The 16606-nt window shown below is 48.5% G+C and overlaps 8 protein-coding genes across 8 annotated transcripts; 4 read left to right on the top strand and 4 right to left on the bottom strand.

Annotated features, from left to right (window-relative positions):
* Positions 1–685: 685 nt before the first annotated feature.
* On the top strand, positions 686–1701 carry IAQ61_006446 (uncharacterized protein; the record flags this gene model as incomplete). The annotated part of the gene is made up of 2 exons (XM_066097188.1): positions 686–792; positions 1407–1701. The coding sequence occupies 2 exons, from the start codon at positions 686–688 to the stop codon at positions 1699–1701; spliced, it is 402 nt and encodes a 133-aa protein (XP_065952665.1).
* Positions 1702–3470: 1769 nt separating this feature from the next.
* On the top strand, positions 3471–3812 carry IAQ61_006447 (uncharacterized protein; the record flags this gene model as incomplete). Its single annotated transcript, XM_003845282.2, has 2 exons — positions 3471–3676; positions 3734–3812. The coding sequence occupies 2 exons, from the start codon at positions 3471–3473 to the stop codon at positions 3810–3812; spliced, it is 285 nt and encodes a 94-aa protein (XP_003845330.2).
* Positions 3813–3875: 63 nt separating this feature from the next.
* Positions 3876–4577, bottom strand: IAQ61_006448 (uncharacterized protein; the record flags this gene model as incomplete). Its single annotated transcript, XM_066097189.1, has 5 exons — positions 3876–3933; positions 4025–4206; positions 4301–4339; positions 4427–4487; positions 4543–4577. 5 exons carry the CDS (start codon positions 4575–4577, stop codon positions 3876–3878), a joined length of 375 nt encoding a protein of 124 aa, XP_065952666.1.
* Positions 4578–5351: 774 nt separating this feature from the next.
* On the top strand, positions 5352–7022 carry IAQ61_006449 (uncharacterized protein; the record flags this gene model as incomplete). Its single annotated transcript, XM_003845283.2, has 1 exon — positions 5352–7022. One exon carries the CDS (start codon positions 5352–5354, stop codon positions 7020–7022), a length of 1671 nt encoding a protein of 556 aa, XP_003845331.2.
* Positions 7023–7034: 12 nt separating this feature from the next.
* Positions 7035–7542, bottom strand: IAQ61_006450 (uncharacterized protein; the record flags this gene model as incomplete). Its single annotated transcript, XM_003845284.2, has 3 exons — positions 7035–7040; positions 7244–7310; positions 7379–7542. The coding sequence occupies 3 exons, from the start codon at positions 7540–7542 to the stop codon at positions 7035–7037; spliced, it is 237 nt and encodes a 78-aa protein (XP_003845332.2).
* A 191-nt stretch (positions 7543–7733) lies between these two features.
* IAQ61_006451 (uncharacterized protein) lies at positions 7734–9865 on the bottom strand. The gene is made up of 5 exons (XM_003845285.2): positions 9692–9865; positions 9353–9639; positions 8741–9221; positions 8462–8678; positions 7734–8408 (listed from the first exon to the last, which is right to left on the bottom strand). Exons 2-5 carry the CDS (start codon positions 9594–9596, stop codon positions 8142–8144), a joined length of 1209 nt encoding a protein of 402 aa, XP_003845333.1. The 5' UTR covers positions 9597–9639; positions 9692–9865; the 3' UTR covers positions 7734–8141.
* A 485-nt stretch (positions 9866–10350) lies between these two features.
* Positions 10351–12712, top strand: ATM1 (Iron-sulfur clusters transporter atm1, mitochondrial; the record flags this gene model as incomplete). The annotated part of the gene is made up of 3 exons (XM_003845286.2): positions 10351–10921; positions 10996–12308; positions 12410–12712. The coding sequence occupies 3 exons, from the start codon at positions 10351–10353 to the stop codon at positions 12710–12712; spliced, it is 2187 nt and encodes a 728-aa protein (XP_003845334.1).
* An 88-nt stretch (positions 12713–12800) lies between these two features.
* Positions 12801–14846, bottom strand: IAQ61_006453 (uncharacterized protein; the record flags this gene model as incomplete). The annotated part of the gene is made up of 3 exons (XM_003845287.2): positions 12801–12915; positions 12978–14417; positions 14511–14846. Coding segments are annotated over 3 exons (1866 nt in total), but the record flags the coding sequence as incomplete, so codon positions are not given.
* Positions 14847–16606: the final 1760 nt, after the last annotated feature.

Here is a 16606-nt window from a genome sequence, read left to right on the forward strand (position 1 = left end):
CTGTGTATGAACATCGAAGTCCGTTCCTGCCATAATGCCATTACTATTTCAGCGCAGACCAACTAAAGTTTTTAGGTACGCACTCTACAATACTCGTACTCGCGCTTCAAAAATAGCATAAGAACATAGTATACGATTGGACAGTGATATAAATAATTACTGCGGGCTTTGCCCATTGCAATATGATGCTGTATGTTGTCGCTTTGATGCTAAACCGGCGGCCTCGCCCGGAGGTCAATGATTACTGAAAGCTGGCTCGGAAGAGTTCCATGGGGCACTGCTATATGCAGCTTTCCAGTCAGAAAGTTGCGGCGTTTCGTGCTCCTTTTTCCTGCTGAGCTGTACCTATTCTTCTAGGTTCGAATCAAAAAGTCTGGCCCCGTCTTTCAGGCTTCGTCAGCTTCATGTTAGCCTTGATCCTGCTAGCTTAAGTATACTAAAAATATTTAAAACTAGATATTGACTGTTTCCATTTGAAGGTTCTGATGAGACGATGCACTATCTGTACATACTTCGCCGTCGGGTTGCTCATGTCATTACACATGCCGCTTCACCACCTACTCCGCACATCGACGCTACGGACTCGTGATCCTGACTCAAGGACGATGAAAGACAAATATGAATGCAGCAACAACTTGCCAAGATGCTCGATTCAGATTCAGATTCTACGCCCCCACAACGGTGGATGAATGAACTCAATACCAGATGCACGAAGGCGGAATGTGGGTCACCAATCAAAATACCCAAACTTGAGCTGCAGCAGCAAGACTCTCACAAGCATGCCCCAGAGAAGTAGAAATGTTGTCTCATATCACCTTGTATAACTCAGAGCAGCTACTCAGTATACGCGGATTTGCCGGTGCTCATTTGATGATCATTACAATTTTTACACATTGATATTTGAATTTTTTTGAACGCTACTACGAAGTCCCCTCTAACGCCACTTGCGACCTAGACTGTGCAGAATCTTGAGTGTGTATGATGATCAATGACTGTACCCAAGGCCCCACAAGCGTTGCAACATCGGGCGATACTATCGTAAGTAAGCGATTTCGGCCTCAAATTCATTTGACTCTAAACTTCGCAGCATGTGGCAGTTACAAAATCCTACATTTAATGGGGCTTTTATCCATTGGCATGCTTCCATGTACTGAATGTAACCCTGCAGGATGAACCTAATGGTATTACTGAATTTGCTTTAGCCGCTGGTGACATGGAAACGTGTCAGTTTCAGGGGACCGAGTAAGGTACATATTGCCGTCATGATCATTTCTCACATTAGTATGGATATGGCGTTGTTGGTACTATGCAGATTAACGGTCCCGCCACTGCCAATTACGACGTAGATTTGAAAGTCTTTCCAAAAAGGGACTGTACTAACTTATCACATATCAAAATGATGCTAGAGCATTTCAAATTGGCCAGAATAGCGCGGGTCCACCCGCATCAGACAACGTCTTGAAATATAGGACAGCTGAGAACGGGTCCGGAGATGACGCTTACAAGTTGACAATTCAAGCAGGAATCACATACCGCCTTCAGCTTATCAACACTTCAGTCGACAGCGACCTTCGCGTGCATCTAGACAATCATCCGTTTTCGGTAATCGGAACAGACTTTGTACCACTTGTTCCCAACATTACCAGCTACATCCAAATTGGCATTGGCGAGCAACTCGACGTCGTCTTCACTGCCAACTAAGCCGCCGGTATCTAATGGTTCCGCGCTGAAGCAGACATAGGCTATTAATCACAGAATGCTGGTGAAGGACACGCCGTAATCACATACTCAGGTCCGACTGTCGCAGATCCGACTTCAACTGCGCCTCCGTTTATGCCTGTGGGCTGTCTTGATCCATTGACTATCCATTATATTGCGAAGAATCTCTTAAGTAACACCTTGGATAGGAAAGCCGAGAGCCTTCAATTTGCTCCTAGCCCCATCATTACTAGAGGCAATACTGTTCTATGAACTGTGAACAGTACTTCTATGACTGCCGCCCCCGGCAACCCAACTATCAAGTCCTGGCACAGAAGAACAGTAATCTTCGTCATCTTACCGTGTCACCGAGGTACCATCTACCTCTGCTTAAACGGTCAGTAGGCATATCGATATTTCCCCTCGTCTTTGCTCTGACCCGAGAGAGTCGATCTATCGGATCATCTAACAGACTATCCCTGTCGCCCATCTGAACCACCTTCATGGACATGATGCATTCATAATTAGTACATTCGAAGTAGCAAATGTTCAGTCAATTGCACTTCACGAATCCGCTCCGTCGGGATATTGTACAGCTTACCCCTAGCTGATGGCTGGTTCTCGGATACCCCATTGACAATCCCGGGACTTGGTTGATCTACTGACATGCCTATTTTAAGTGACTAGTGGCTGTATAGTTGAGAGAAATAGCCTGATCGTCAAAGCTGATTCCCATCAGCATGGTATTCAACGTCCAAATCTTGGAGCGCGAATTGCACATCACTCTATCTACGACTAGTTCAGGCATAAAATACTAGCTATGACAACTGGTCAGTGAAGAACACAGAAATCTGCCAGCAGGGCGACTCTGGCCTGAGAAAGCGTTAGAATTTTCCGCCTTCAGTACGCACCGTATGACCGAGGTCTTTACCCTTGACTGAGCAGCTTTCACCCGTGTTAAGCTTAATTATTCCAGGGTCTATCCAGGGTTGAACTGACCTTCGGTGTAATAACGAACTCTGAAGCCTCTTGGGCCTGAGCCACTGAACTGTGTTGTGGTAGTCACTCGTTTATGTTCTCTGACACTCGCTTGCTTAGGTTACCGGTACCATAGGCATGGTCCGTTAATGACTTGATCGTTTCTGATTACATATATCTTGAACACCTTTTTAAAAAACACCAACCCAATTCGATTGTCCCATGCACACCTAACCAAGGATCCAAACATAAAACCCCCTCTATATTCTTAATGTCTCATGTGTTGTAGTGCTGATAGCCCAGAGTGTGTCCCCGCACAAGACACCGACGAAGAACCATGGACCAATCAGCTCCTATTGCCAAATTGCGGGCGGCGCAAGGCACGGAAGCCACGGAGACGGCAACGGACCATCTTGAACGCGATCATCACCTTTGTAGACCGAAACGTGTTCCTTGCCGTTATCGAGTTAACCTTACTGGACGTTGTTAGCCATTGTTGACCGAGATGGACACGGAGACTATCGAAATACAGCAATTAGGACCGTGGCGACTTGCCATCTTCTGTGCCCACATCATGATTGACTTCACCCGACCACTGCGATAGCGTGCTTCTGGCCGTGCTTCAGACCTCGGAACCCGTCACTCAGAGTCTCAGATCACCCCCACCTGTTGTCCCACACCGCCGGCCAAGTGAAGAGACCGGGGATGCGCCGTCTTGGTGGGACAGTATAAATCGATCGTAGAATCATTGGGAAGATGCGCATTTGGTCTACTTTGTCATCTCCTCCTCGACAATGTCCCAATCCATTACATCACAGCAGCCAGGTCTCCATCGTACAGACTCGGATGGAATATCCAAGGAGCCTCACATGGCACCTACATCGACAAACATATCTATTAGTCCAGAGTTGTTTGAAAAATTGTACTTGGGACCAAAGACCCCACATGCCACAGACAATGCTGCGAAGTATGCGAACGCTGGTGCATTGGGGTTTCTCGGGTATGTAATTTGTGACTGCTATCCACAATCCATGTTAGCATGCTAAAGTTCTGGCAGATTCGTGCTCGCAACCATGACTTTTTCCATGATATTAATGGGTTGGGGCGGCGCAAATGGAGCGCAAGCCGTGGCGTAAGCTTTTGACAGGTGGTCAACATGTCATTCCGCATATTAACAGTGTTCAGAGGTATCTTTTTCTTCACAGGCCCAGTACTGCTTGGTCTCTCAACCATATTCCTTTGGATCCAGGGGCAGTTCTACAACATGTTAGTTTGTGGGCTATTTACAGTGTTCTGGCTGTCTTTTGGCATGCTGCAATTGCCAACTCTCGAGCTCGCAACCGCTTACTCTAGCACTGGAAATGCAGCAGAAGGTGCTGCGTCGAAAGAGATGAATGCGGCTATCGCCCTATACCTCATAGTGTGGGGTTTTATCCTGCTCACATTCTTCATTTTCTCGATCCGCATCAACGCGGTACTTTCGGTCATCTTTTTGCTTGTCACTGTGGGCGCCTGGGTTCTAAGTGGAGCCTATTGGGCAGTCAGCAATGGAGACTTCGAGAAGGCTTCACGGTTGCAGAAGGTAATAATCAAAGAAATACGTGAATTAATCAAGAGGACTGACCATTTCTAGGCTGGTGGTGCTTGCCTTTTCATCTGTGGTCTGCTTGGTTGGTACATGCTTATTGTGATCATGGCCGCAGAGATGCGGTGGAGTGTCGCTTTGCCTGTGGGAGATTTAAGCAAGTACTGGGAAAGTACGGATATCTCGCTCAGAGACATGGAGAATGGGAAGAAAGACTAGTTCCTTGCTTAAGCACTGGTTAATACATGATGTTATATTGGTAGGAATTACAAGCAGCATACCTAATGAGCCTGATGAGTAAGCTATAAAATTGCATAGGTTACCGGTAAACGCACCACAGGTGAAGTCAACAGCTTGTCATACCGGTGCGCGAGCTTGAGAGAAGAGCAGTTCCCGCGAATGCCATCCTCGCCTTATTCAACAGCGACAATGGTGGGTGGACGCATGAATGGTTGCATCAGCCTCTTCCATGACGAGGTCCGGACTCCAAAGAACATGCGGTAAGTTACGGTAGCCTCGGCTTCCTTCCGACACGCGGCCCCGCAGTTTACCGGTAACGTTGTGGAGATTCCCCACCCTACAAACGTCTCTCATGACAGACTTTCATGTCTGTGGAAGCTTGTCTATGATTCATGTGAGGCGTGCCGGTAGCCTACTTCCTAGTAGGCAGATTTTCGATCTTGTCGGTGCTGAGCACCATTTCTCATGACTGGTTCATGGCCACCTCGATCCAGTGTCCGTCCAGCGTGAATGAATGGAAACAGGCTCGACAGATACAATGGGCCTGCTCGTCTGTACGGACATGGTTAGACTGTAGCGGACATGGTTAGACTGTAGCAGACATTATGTCTGAAATCTGATATGAGTGGCTCAATGTATCTTCTCTCTAACAAGAATTAGCCGTGACCCGAGATCGAATCGATAGAGGCTACTCGATGTGCCTGAAGAGTCTCGTTGAAGATCCTAGTACAAAATACCACGGGCAACCTTGAACAGATTTCTCATCTTTGATGATGACCGTCTCATCTTCCATAGCTCTTATCTAGACTTTTTATTACTACCACCATCAGGTGTCGTAAAATCTCTCACCATGGCTATCGCACCCATTCCCGCCAAGGATGTCAAAGACGCAGCAACCAACGGTCAGACGAAAAACGATCAGGAATACGATGTCATCATCGTCGGTGCCGGTTTCTCAGGTATAAGCTCATTGTATCGTCTTCGCAAAGATGGCCTCCAAGCGCACATCTTCGAAGCCGGTTCAGACTTTGGTGGCGTGTGGTACTGGAATCGTTATCCTGGCGCACGTGTCGACAGCGAAACACCATTCTACCAACTCAACATACCCGAAGTATACAACACTTGGAGTTTCTCGCAACGCTTTCCTGATCATCGAGAGCTGAGGAAGTACATGGCGCACGTGGACAAGACGTTGGGACTACGAAAGGATGTTAGCTTTGATTCCAAGGTCTTTGGATGTATGTGGGATCAGGAGGCTGCGAAATGGGTCGTACGGACGGAAAATGGGATGATGGCACGAGCACGCTGGTTGATATTGGCGACTGGTTTGCTGCATAAGACGCATCTGCCAGACTGGCCTGGTCAACAGGAGTATAAAGGGGTGATACGACATTCGGGAGAGTGGCCTGAGGAGACAAGTGTCAAAGGCAAAAGAGTCGCCGTGATTGGTGCTGGCGCGACATCCGTCCAGATTGTGCAGGAACTTGCAAAAGAGGCATCACACTTGACTGTTCTGATGCGCCGCCCCTCTTATTGCCTTCCCATGGGCCAACGAATCTGGACAGAAGAAGAGCAAGTCGCATGGCGAGCATATTACCCAGCACTGTTTGCTGCCGGACGAAACAGCGCTGCCGGATTCCCCGGCGTCGGCTGCGATGTACGCGTTCAAGATGTCAGCCCCGAGGAAAGAGAAAAGTATCTTGAAAGTGTGTGGGTTTGCGGCGGCTTTCAGTTCATGCTCCGCAACTACAATAACATCTTGGTCGATAAAGAGGCCAACAAAATCATCTACGACTTCTGGAAGAAGAAAGTCCGTCAACGACTCACTGATCCTGCCAAGCAAGAACAAATGGCTCCAGATAGCATGCCCTACTACTTTAGTACCAAGCGTACGCCCCTCGAACACGACTATTACGACCTGCTCAACCAGCCCAACGTCGAGATTGTAAATCTATATGAACATGGGATCGAGAGATTCACAGAGACTGGTCTCCAACTCGCCAATGAATCCAAAGCCCGGGAATTCGACTACGTAGTCTGCGCCACAGGCTTTGACTCGTTCACTGGCTCGCTGACCAACATGGGTCTTATCTCGAAAGACGGCATCGACATTAAAGAAGTCTGGCGCAATGGTGTGCGCACCTTCCTCGGCATGATGTTCAACGGGTTTCCCAACGCCTTCATGGTATACTCGCCGCAAGCTCCCACGGCTTTATCGAATGGCCCAACCATTATAGAATGCCAGTGCGACTTTGTATGCGATACCATCAAATCTATGCAAGTGCAAGGAGACAAGACGACGATTGAGCCAACCAAGCAGGCAGAAGATGAGTGGAAAGCAGGCATGGATGCAGTGATTGAACATACGTTGTTTCCGTACACGGATAGTTGGTGGAACACAGCCAATATCCCGGGAAAGAAGAAAGAGAATCAAACATATATCTTGGGCATTGGTGCTTACGAGAAACAGTGTCGGGAGATGATGGTTGGATGGAAGGGGTTTGAGGTTGGGGGTGTTTGAGGGTGTTGTGGTCTAAGCCTGTAGTTGTTGCCTGTGATTACTGATGTCGTTACAATCCCATTATTGCGTACTATCCGTGCAAACCGTCCTTTGATGCAGTTATCCATGGACAAAAGCCCTCAATGTCTAACCCGACTAACACTTCTTCTGATCACCCTCTCATCTACATGGCTCCCTCTCGGAGTTCTATACGCGACATCGCTAATCCGCCTCCTACTCACACTCCTCGCTCGCGTGGTGCTCCGTCTCGGCTCCTCATAGTATTCAACAACTCGTGGTTGAGAGCGTCTGAAGAGGTGAATCGTCAGCTCTCCAATAACAAAGACTGAAAGAGGGAAGATAGGGAACGGACGTACCTATATTCAACCACTCTCCCATCATCACTATAACTTTCGCTCCGACGCCACTCGCGTGGTAACCGCATCACACCGGCTGGGGGATGCGAGGTGAAGTTTCCACGTCGGGGTGGAGGATCGAGGACGCCGCGGCCTCGGGTCTCGTAGGTTCTCATGAGACACATTATGGCTGTCTAATTACTTTGTGACTTTGAGATGAGAGGGTTGGGGCAGATGAGGTGCGAATGCTATGGATGCTGTATTTCACGTATAAGCCGAGCGAGAGAGTGTGGAGAGGAGGACTGAGAGCGAGCGGATACAATGCTTAGATGTCTAGAGACAAAATGCGAAGATGCAAGGACACGTTGAGAAGTCAATCGGGATTAAGCATTGACATTTTTGGTCTACGTAAAGATCGGGGGCGCAACGGTAATTGCGGAGGTTGGTCTCAAGCAGGTCGAGCCTGGAACATGACGTGCGCCAAGGAACCACATTGAGTTTCCAAAGTTGTCTTCGGTGTTGGTTCGTGCGAGCCTTGTAGATTGCAGGATATGCGTCGTGCGCGCGGCGTCTAGAGATGGGATGCTGGTTGATGTTTGAAAAGGGGCATCTTGTTGTTGCACCGATATCTATCTTTTGTGTCCACTAGTCCATAACCCACTGTTCAGAATTTGGCCTTCATAGGCTACCTAACCAAATACACAATGGACGACGAACACGGACATGAGATTTCTGCCACTTGGGCAGAGCTTCGTAAACACGCTATGTATAGTGCAGTTTTCATTCAAGCTGGTGGCTTGTCAAACTCTGCTTTGCCGTCTTTTATCGTGACATATCTCAACGTCTCTGCAGTCGAAGGCGAAGGAGTTGGAGTGGATTCCCGTTTGACTTCCTTGATTTCCCGACTGATCTTACGTGATACGGCATCATCTACAGCACCTGGGGCGCTGTCTGCGATTTCGTTGACATCTCGTAGGCTGAGGGTATCGCTGATGCGAGAGGCGCGTGATTGCAGAAGCATCGTGGTGGGGCCTTCAAAGCGAAGGAATAACTAGGACTGTTGTTAGCAGCCCTGAAGGCATTGTACTAGGGTGGCATTCGTACTCGGTCGCCATAGATGATCTTTCGCATGTAGGTCTTGAGGGTGTGATAGGTAGATGACAGAGCTTTCCACGTTGCCGTCTGGCTCATGACTCTGAAGAAGCGGACCTTTTGTACGAGGGTGCCGAAGCCAAGGTCAGGCACCTGGAAGCGGAAGTTGGAAGATTTGAAGCGGAAGGGTTGTGGCGGCGTTAGCGAGGCCGTGTATGCGACAACATTGCTGTCTTGTGTATCAGCAGCGCCGCTCTGTGTTGATAGGCGTCGAGGAGACTGTCGACGTACCTGGGATGTGCCACATAGCTCTCGCCCTCTTTGATCTGTACCTGATAGATCTGTCCGCTCCCAGCAAGCGCCATCAGCCCTCGCCCGGTGATGTAGGTATTGCCCCAGTGAGCAAGCCCAAGCTTGGCATTGTACTGAGGCTTCAGACTCAACGTGTGACCGGTCCAAGCCAGCAAGGCCTGCCGTTGGCTGACGACCCAGTCTTGACGGCCATCGAGGTGGACAGAGACTATGCTCGAGATGGGCGACTTGGTCGAGATGAGAGCCGTGACGGGGCTCGTGGAGAAGACTTTTTGGTAGAGGAAGGGGATGCCTACGGGGGCGCGGCGGATGGGCTCGAGGACAGACAGAGTCGAGACTGTGTTTTCGGGCTTTCCGCTGAGGGAGACGAGGGTGCCGCGGCGGGTGTAGAGTGTTTGCGAGGCGGAGAGGGAGACGGAGAGGAGGGAAAAGGGGGTCCCGAGGACTTTGAAGTGGGCATCTGGCTGAGAGTGAGTAGAGACTCGAGTGTTTTCTTCCGTCGCTTTTCTTCCGGTTCAAAACAGTGCAAGTGAACGAATGTGAAAGAAGAGGGAAAAAAAGAAGTAATCAACAATGGGAAAGCAAGCATACCTGGCGAGGCCGTGGGTATCGAGGCAGTGTCAATGTTGGTCTGGGGCTCCCATGGCGCGTCTGTGGCCGAGGTGGTGTTGTTGTCGTTGTTGGTGGTGGTGGTGGTGGTGGTGGCGGCGGCTGCAATGTTGATGCATCGCGAGGGTGCGCAGGGTGAGGAGGGCATTGGGGACCGGCGCGCCGTGGCAGCGCATGTGCGATGGGCAACAGCTGTCCATGGCGAGACAGCCGGTCGGAGCAGCATGGCGTGGGCGGTCAATTGGGCGTAGGTGATTACCGTGACTCCTCTGGGGGGGGGGGGGTTAAAGAAGAAGAGTTTCCTTGCACCGGCTCACTCACTACTTCTTTTGCATCCGTTGAAGCTGGACACTAGCACTGAGTCCTGACGGGAGAGGCGATGATGATGATGATGTCGCGCAATGTGCAAAGCCTATTTTCAGCCCTAAGCTACGTAGAGGCTAGGTACTAATAGGGTGTGTAGGAGACACAAGAGTACTCTATACAGTACTATTAGTGCTAGTAGGTAGAGCAAGGGCTAGGTATGTAGTATATGCTGTGTAGTATGTATTGTACCCATGTATCAACATCATGTACCCCCTAGTGCCACTGCCTAACCACCTTACTAACTACCTCTACGCTATAGCTAACTCATCTAAGTTAGGTACAATACCATGACTGCTAGTAGTCAAGTAGCACCGCTAACCCCCGGTACCCGTACTCACCACATCTCACCCAAAGCAAATCACAACCAATTGCACTCGCCTCCGAATCGCAGAGAGCTAGTATCGGTAGCCAAACAGAATCTGTTCTTCCTCCTGAATTCCTCTCCTGGGGTGACTCTCGACTCTCGCTTGGCCATCGCAATCATCCAGATCTGATTCTGAAACCTCCCCACACCATCCCCAAAAGACCCAAAAGACCCAAAAGACAAGCAGCCGACCCCCGCCCCCCCCACCATGCCTAGGGCTGCGACTCGAAACATGTAAAGCACGTGCGCCATGTTCATCCTACCACTATTACCACCACCATCACCACCACTGGCCCGCGCCGTCTGTCGGTCGGGCTTCGTTGGCTTGCGCCCGCATTCCCTCACTCTTGCCCTCACCCTCGCCCTCGCCAACACCCACACCCACACCCACGGCATCCGCGTCTTCACCTCGTCGCCCTACCACCGCAAACATGTCCACGGTCAGCGACCGGCTCCTGCTGGCTCCACGCCCTCCGCTGTCCATGCCACAGGCAAAGCAGCAAACAGTCCCGCCCGCGACCCAGCGGCCATACCCAAAGCTGCAAAAGGAGATCCGCTGCTCCAGGAGCACACGCTGACCAACAAGGAGCAGCGCAAGGCCGACTGGGCCATTATGAAGGAAATGTCGCACTATCTGTGGCCAAAGAACAACCTCGCCGCCAGGTCTAGAGTGGCGTTGAGTGTGGGCCTGCTGGTTGGCGCGAAGCTGCTCAACGTGCAGGTGCCCTTTTACTTCAAGAGCATTGTCGATTCCATGAACATAGACTTCGTCGCCGTGGGAGGAACAGCTTGGACGGTGGCTGGCTCCATGATTGTTGCATGTAAGCCCTCTGCACCAAGCGATCCATGCATCGCTGCACCCTCCCTTCCTCGTGACTGTGACTGAGTGAAGCAGACGGCCTGACGCGCATTGGCGCGACCGTCTCCCAAGAACTTCGAAATGCAGTCTTCGCGAGTGTGGCGCAGAAAGCGATACGAAAGGTCGCATGCAGCGTGTACGACCATCTGTTGAGGCTCGATCTGAGCTTTCATCTGACCAGACAGACCGGAGGCTTGACAAGAGCTATTGATCGCGGAACCAAAGGCATCAGTTTTCTGCTGACTTCCATGGTCTTCCACATTGTCCCTACTGCGTTGGAAATCTCCCTCGTCTGCGGCATCCTGACATACCAGTATGGCTGGCAATTCGCTGCCATCACCGGCACAACCATGACCGCCTATGCAGCCTTCACCATCCTCACCACCTCCTGGCGCACCAAATTCCGAAAGCAGGCCAATGCGGCCGACAACAAAGCCGCCACCGTAGCCGTCGACTCCATGATCAACTATGAAGCCGTCAAATACTTCAACAACGAAAAATACGAAGTGGGCCGATATGATGCGGCCCTCAAAGACTATGAAAAAGCGTCCATCAAAGTCGCAACATCACTAGCTTTCCTCAACTCGGGTCAGAACATCATCTTCTCTTCAGCACTCACGGCCATGATGTACCTCGCGGCTAACGGCGTGGCCACGGGAGAGTTGTCAGTGGGTGATCTCGTCATGGTTAACCAGCTTGTCTTCCAGCTCTCTGTGCCCCTCAACTTCCTCGGCTCCATGTATCGCGAACTGCGCCAGTCTCTCTTGGACATGGAAACCCTCTTCAATCTGCAAAAAGTAAACGTCTCTGTCAAAGACAAACCCAATGCCCCGCCCCTCGTCCTTTCCAAAGGCGAGATTAGGTTCGAAAACGTATCCTTTGGCTACCGGCCCGATCGACCAATTATCAAGAACTTAACCTTGACGATTCCCGCAGGCAAAAAAGTCGCCATCGTGGGACCGAGCGGGTGCGGGAAATCCACAATCCTGCGCCTCCTCTTCAGATATTACGACGCCCAATCCGGCCGAATCCTCCTCGATGGTCAGGACATTCGCGACGTGTCTCTCGACAGCTTGAGGAGAGCCATCGGAGTCGTACCACAAGATACACCGCTCTTCAACAACACGATCCAACACAACATCCACTACGGCAACCTCGAGGCAACACAAGAACAGGTCTATGAAGCGGCACGACGAGCGCATATTCATGAGAGTATTGAAAGGTTTCCGGATGGATACAACACCAAGGTTGGAGAGAGGGGGATGATGATATCCGGTGGTGAGAAGCAGAGGTTAGCGGTTGCGAGGCTGATTTTAAAGGATCCGCCGCTATTATTCTTTGATGAAGCTGTAAGTCTTGTCCCACGCACGCACCCATTTACCTCTGACTGCACCTTGAAATGTCTCCCTATTTGTCCGTTGGCTTCAAAAATGGCTAACGTGGATGATAGACGTCGGCCTTGGACACACACACTGAACAAGCCCTCCTCAACCATATCAACTCGCTCGTCAAGGAAAAGAAGCGCACGTCCGTGTTTGTTGCACACCGTCTCCGCACAATCTATGACTCGGATGTTATCATCGTGTTGAAAGAAGGCAACGTAGCGGAGAGTGGAACGCATCAGGAGCTCATTGACCGCGATGGCCTGTATAGTGAACTGTGGAGTGCGCAGGAAACCATGTTTGCGGAACCGGATAAGGAGCTGAACGAGGAGGGCCATGTGGTAGAAGTAGATGGAGTAGTGAAGAAGTAAAGGGCAGAAGATGAGTGACATGGGGCTTTATGCATGTCGGCAATGTAAGTTTCATCGTAGTCCGTCTGTAGTCAAAGTAAGATTTGGTCTTTATTTACGCTGCAGACGAAAAGTTATACATCAGCCTCGAACGGCCGTACTATCTGTCCCTTTTCTTGCAGATGATCTTTGACCTGCTTAACCGTATACTCTCCTCTGTGGAACTGTCCGATTGTCAGTAATAGAAAATGATTTGATTTTCGATCCAGAGCCAAGGTCAACTCACCATGCCAGCTCCCAACGCAGCATCCGTCCGCGTCTTCGCAAACACCTCTTCAAAATGGCCTGGGTGCCCCGCTCCGCTACTTGCAATCACCGGGATCTTGATCGCATCCTTGACATCGTTGATCAACTCGAGGTCGAAGCCGCTGTTACTTCCATCCTTGTCTATGCAGTTGAGTAAGATTTCTCCTGCGCCCATGGCTTCGACAGCTGTCACCAATTGTCTGACGTCAAAATTGCGCCCTTCGCGGCCGCCCTTGATGGTGCACTGGTACCAACAGTATTCTTCGCCATTGGGGCCTCGTGTTGCCGTCTTGATGGTGTGGTGTGGTGTTGCCTCCGGCGAGGTAACGTACACGCGTTTGGGGTCTACGCTGATGACAACGGCTTGATTGCCGTAGGCGGAAGATATACTTTCAATCGCCGTGTTGCCTGCCAACTTGCTACCCCTCGCGTAGTACTCCTCGGCTGCCTTTACGGCGTCAGACCCGATACTTACTTTGTCTGCGCCAGATTTGAAGTACATTTTTGCAATGTCGAGAGCAGATATATGAGTCCCGTCAGTATCTACCGTGTCACGTATCCCGCCGCCTATGGTCAAGGGAACGAAGACTGTTTCACTGGTTCGCCGAAGAATTTCCAGCATCGGCGTGTCAGCGACAGGGCAGTTGCGGAAAGATGTGATGTTCAGGAAAGTGACTTCGTCGGCCCCCTGCTCGTAGTATTTCCGGGCCATATCGACGGGTTTGCCCAGATTACGAACTTGATTGCTAGTCCCTTCTTTTTCGCGCACGTCATATTGGTCGCCTTTTGTCACGACGAGGTCGCCTTGGTCATTGGTTCGGACATCTAAGCAGGCGATGATGCGTCTGGTCAGGCCTGGTTTGTTCAATGGCCCCGACGGCTCTATGGGCAGCTTTTGTATCCGCGTGCCATCGAGAAAAGCCTTCAGCACTCGTAAGCCAGCTGCGCCGCTCTTCTCAGGGTGAAATTGCGTGGCGAAAATATTGTCTTTTGCAACTGCGCCAATGAATTCTTCGTCGCCATAGCGTGCCGTTGCGACTGTCCAGCCCTCCTTCTCTAACGGTCCCTCTTCGTAGAGGGCAGCGTAAGAGTGAACGTAATAGTATTTGGAAGTCGGTCGTAGCCCATACAGCGACTCATCCGTGGGGCGCCCAGTTCGCGAGACGCTGGCGCTGTTCCACCCAATGTGCGGTACGCTCTTGTCGGCAGACTGGAATCGGCGCAGGCGCTGTGGAATGATACCCAAGCCTTTGACATGCGGGTCCTCATCGGAGCCCTCAAAGAGTGTCTGGATGCCAACACATATGCCCATGAACGGCTTCCCGGCGCTGATGTGCTTTCGGATAGGTTCGATATAGCCGGCCTGCTCAAGTTGCGACATGCAGTGTCCAAAGTGGCCGACTCCGGGGATGATGAGTTTCTAGGGGTGAGACTGCATCAGCACATGTCAATTGGCGTGTCTTTACGTGAATTGATGTGCATTGGCGTAGATTGGTCGGTGGCATTGTCGTACCTCTGCAGCGGGGACTTGGGCGGGTGACTTGACCCATTCGACCGTATAGCCCACCTTCTCAATGGCATTGACCAGCGAGCGGACATTGCCGGCGACATAGTCGAGGAGGTGAACGGTGGGCATGGTGTGAAGGAAGAGGAGGGGGAGGAAGGACGAGTATGGGTACGAGGGGAGGAAAGAGGGGAAGGAAGGACGAGAGGAGCGGGAACAGAGGATGAGACAAAAGATACGGTAAAAAAAAGAGAAAGAGTGAAGGAGGTTGGGAAGGCGCAATGGGCGGAGCGCAAGGTCTACCAAGTGAGTCAACAGTGAATGTATCAAACAGTCAAAAGTCACAAGTCCTAAGTCAAAAGTGTTCGGAGCATGTCCGCCGTCATTGGTGGGGCTAATGTGTAGCAGCGATTAGCGATTGCAGATTGCGCTAAGATAAGCTAACGTGATCCACCACCGAGCGCCCACCCCCACCAAGCGCCCACCAACACCAAAATCCACCACCCACTAAATAAGGATATTACGCCACCCACAATAGCTATTATTACAAGATTTCTTAGAGTTGTGATTATTAGATCTATTAAAGTAGATTAAATATTTTAGATTATATAAGCAGCTTTTTAGGGGGTCTAATTAGGCGCCTACGCTATAAAGTTACCTCTACTACTATATCCTCTTCTACTAGCTCCTTATTAACCACCTTAGCTAGTATAATAGTAGAAGGCTTAAGGATTTACCTTTTACCTATTTAGAATATTTTAATATTATTTTAGAGTTACTTTTCTAGTTACTTAGTAGTTTTCTACTTATTATATATAGTAGCTTTTTAGGCAGCTTTCTCCTTCTACTCCTTTTTAGTAATTACTTAATTTAAGTAATACTCCTCTATAAGTTAAGCTTTAGTAAGCTTCTATTACTTATAAAGCTTAATTACCTTACTTTTTTAGTATTATAGCTCCTATTCTTTAAGGTTCTTTTACTTCTAGAGCTTAAATACTTACTTTACTTTTAATAGTAAAATAAATTAGGTACTACTACTATAATTATTATTAGGGGGTAATAATAGAGGTTTACCACGCTTCCTACGCTTCTTCTTATTAGCTAGGGCAGCCCTTAGGTGTTTATTTTTATAGTTAAGTAGAGTATTTCTTACTAATATAGTATAGATTATCTAGCTAAGCTTCTTTAACTATTTATTATAGATATTAATTATAGTATTATAGAGTAACTACTCTATCTTTCTCTAATTACTTATACTTAATATTAAGGTTATACTATTACTTAAAGAAGGCTAGTTACTATTATTTATAGGTGCTTTAAACCTTAAAAGGATAATATTAGGGTTAAGTAGTAAGATACCTATTACTTTAAAAGCTATTAATATTAGCTTTTCCTTAAAGGTATTACTCTATATAGTATTAAATAACTAGTAGAAATCCCTCTTAGTAATACTTATAAGCCCTTAGGAGCTATCTAGAAAACTAGATAGTTAAGCTTTATATAAAGCTATAAAGGGAGTAAATACTATAATATTAAGTAGCTAAAGGGTATAAGTGCTATAAGGGGGATATATTATAAGTAGGATCTTATATTTATTATAGTACTTAATAAACTCTATTATTATATAAGATTTATAGCTATTAAGGATAAGGAGCTAGTATAAAGTATAAGCTTTAGCTTTTATCTTGTAATTAAACACCTCCTTAAGCTAGGATACCCCTAAGGTGTAGCTTATCTACCTACTTAGTAATCCTATAAAGAAAGCTTAGTATTATAATAGGTTAAAATCTTATAACTAGGTATCTTATAGAGCTCTAGATTAGGACTAATAAATAAGAGTAAAGGTAAGAGTAGTACTATTAGCGCATATACAAGCTATAGTAGTAATCTACTCCTTATTACTATCCTAAAGTATAGCTCTAATCTTTCTCTACTTATAGGCGCTCTTATTAAATATATATTTAGTTTTTAATAGTACTCTAATAAGAAAACCCTTCTTATCTATATTATAGATATACTAACTCTTAATATTATATTACTCTATTTTTTAGTATAAAAGCTTAAAGTATAAGCTATACTTAAAGGTAGAATTAGCTTTAAAGTAG

This window comes from Plenodomus lingam, assembly GCF_022343315.1.
Source record: "Plenodomus lingam strain CAN1 chromosome Unknown contig_26, whole genome shotgun sequence".
Lineage (NCBI taxonomy): Eukaryota > Fungi > Ascomycota > Dothideomycetes > Pleosporales > Leptosphaeriaceae > Plenodomus > Plenodomus lingam.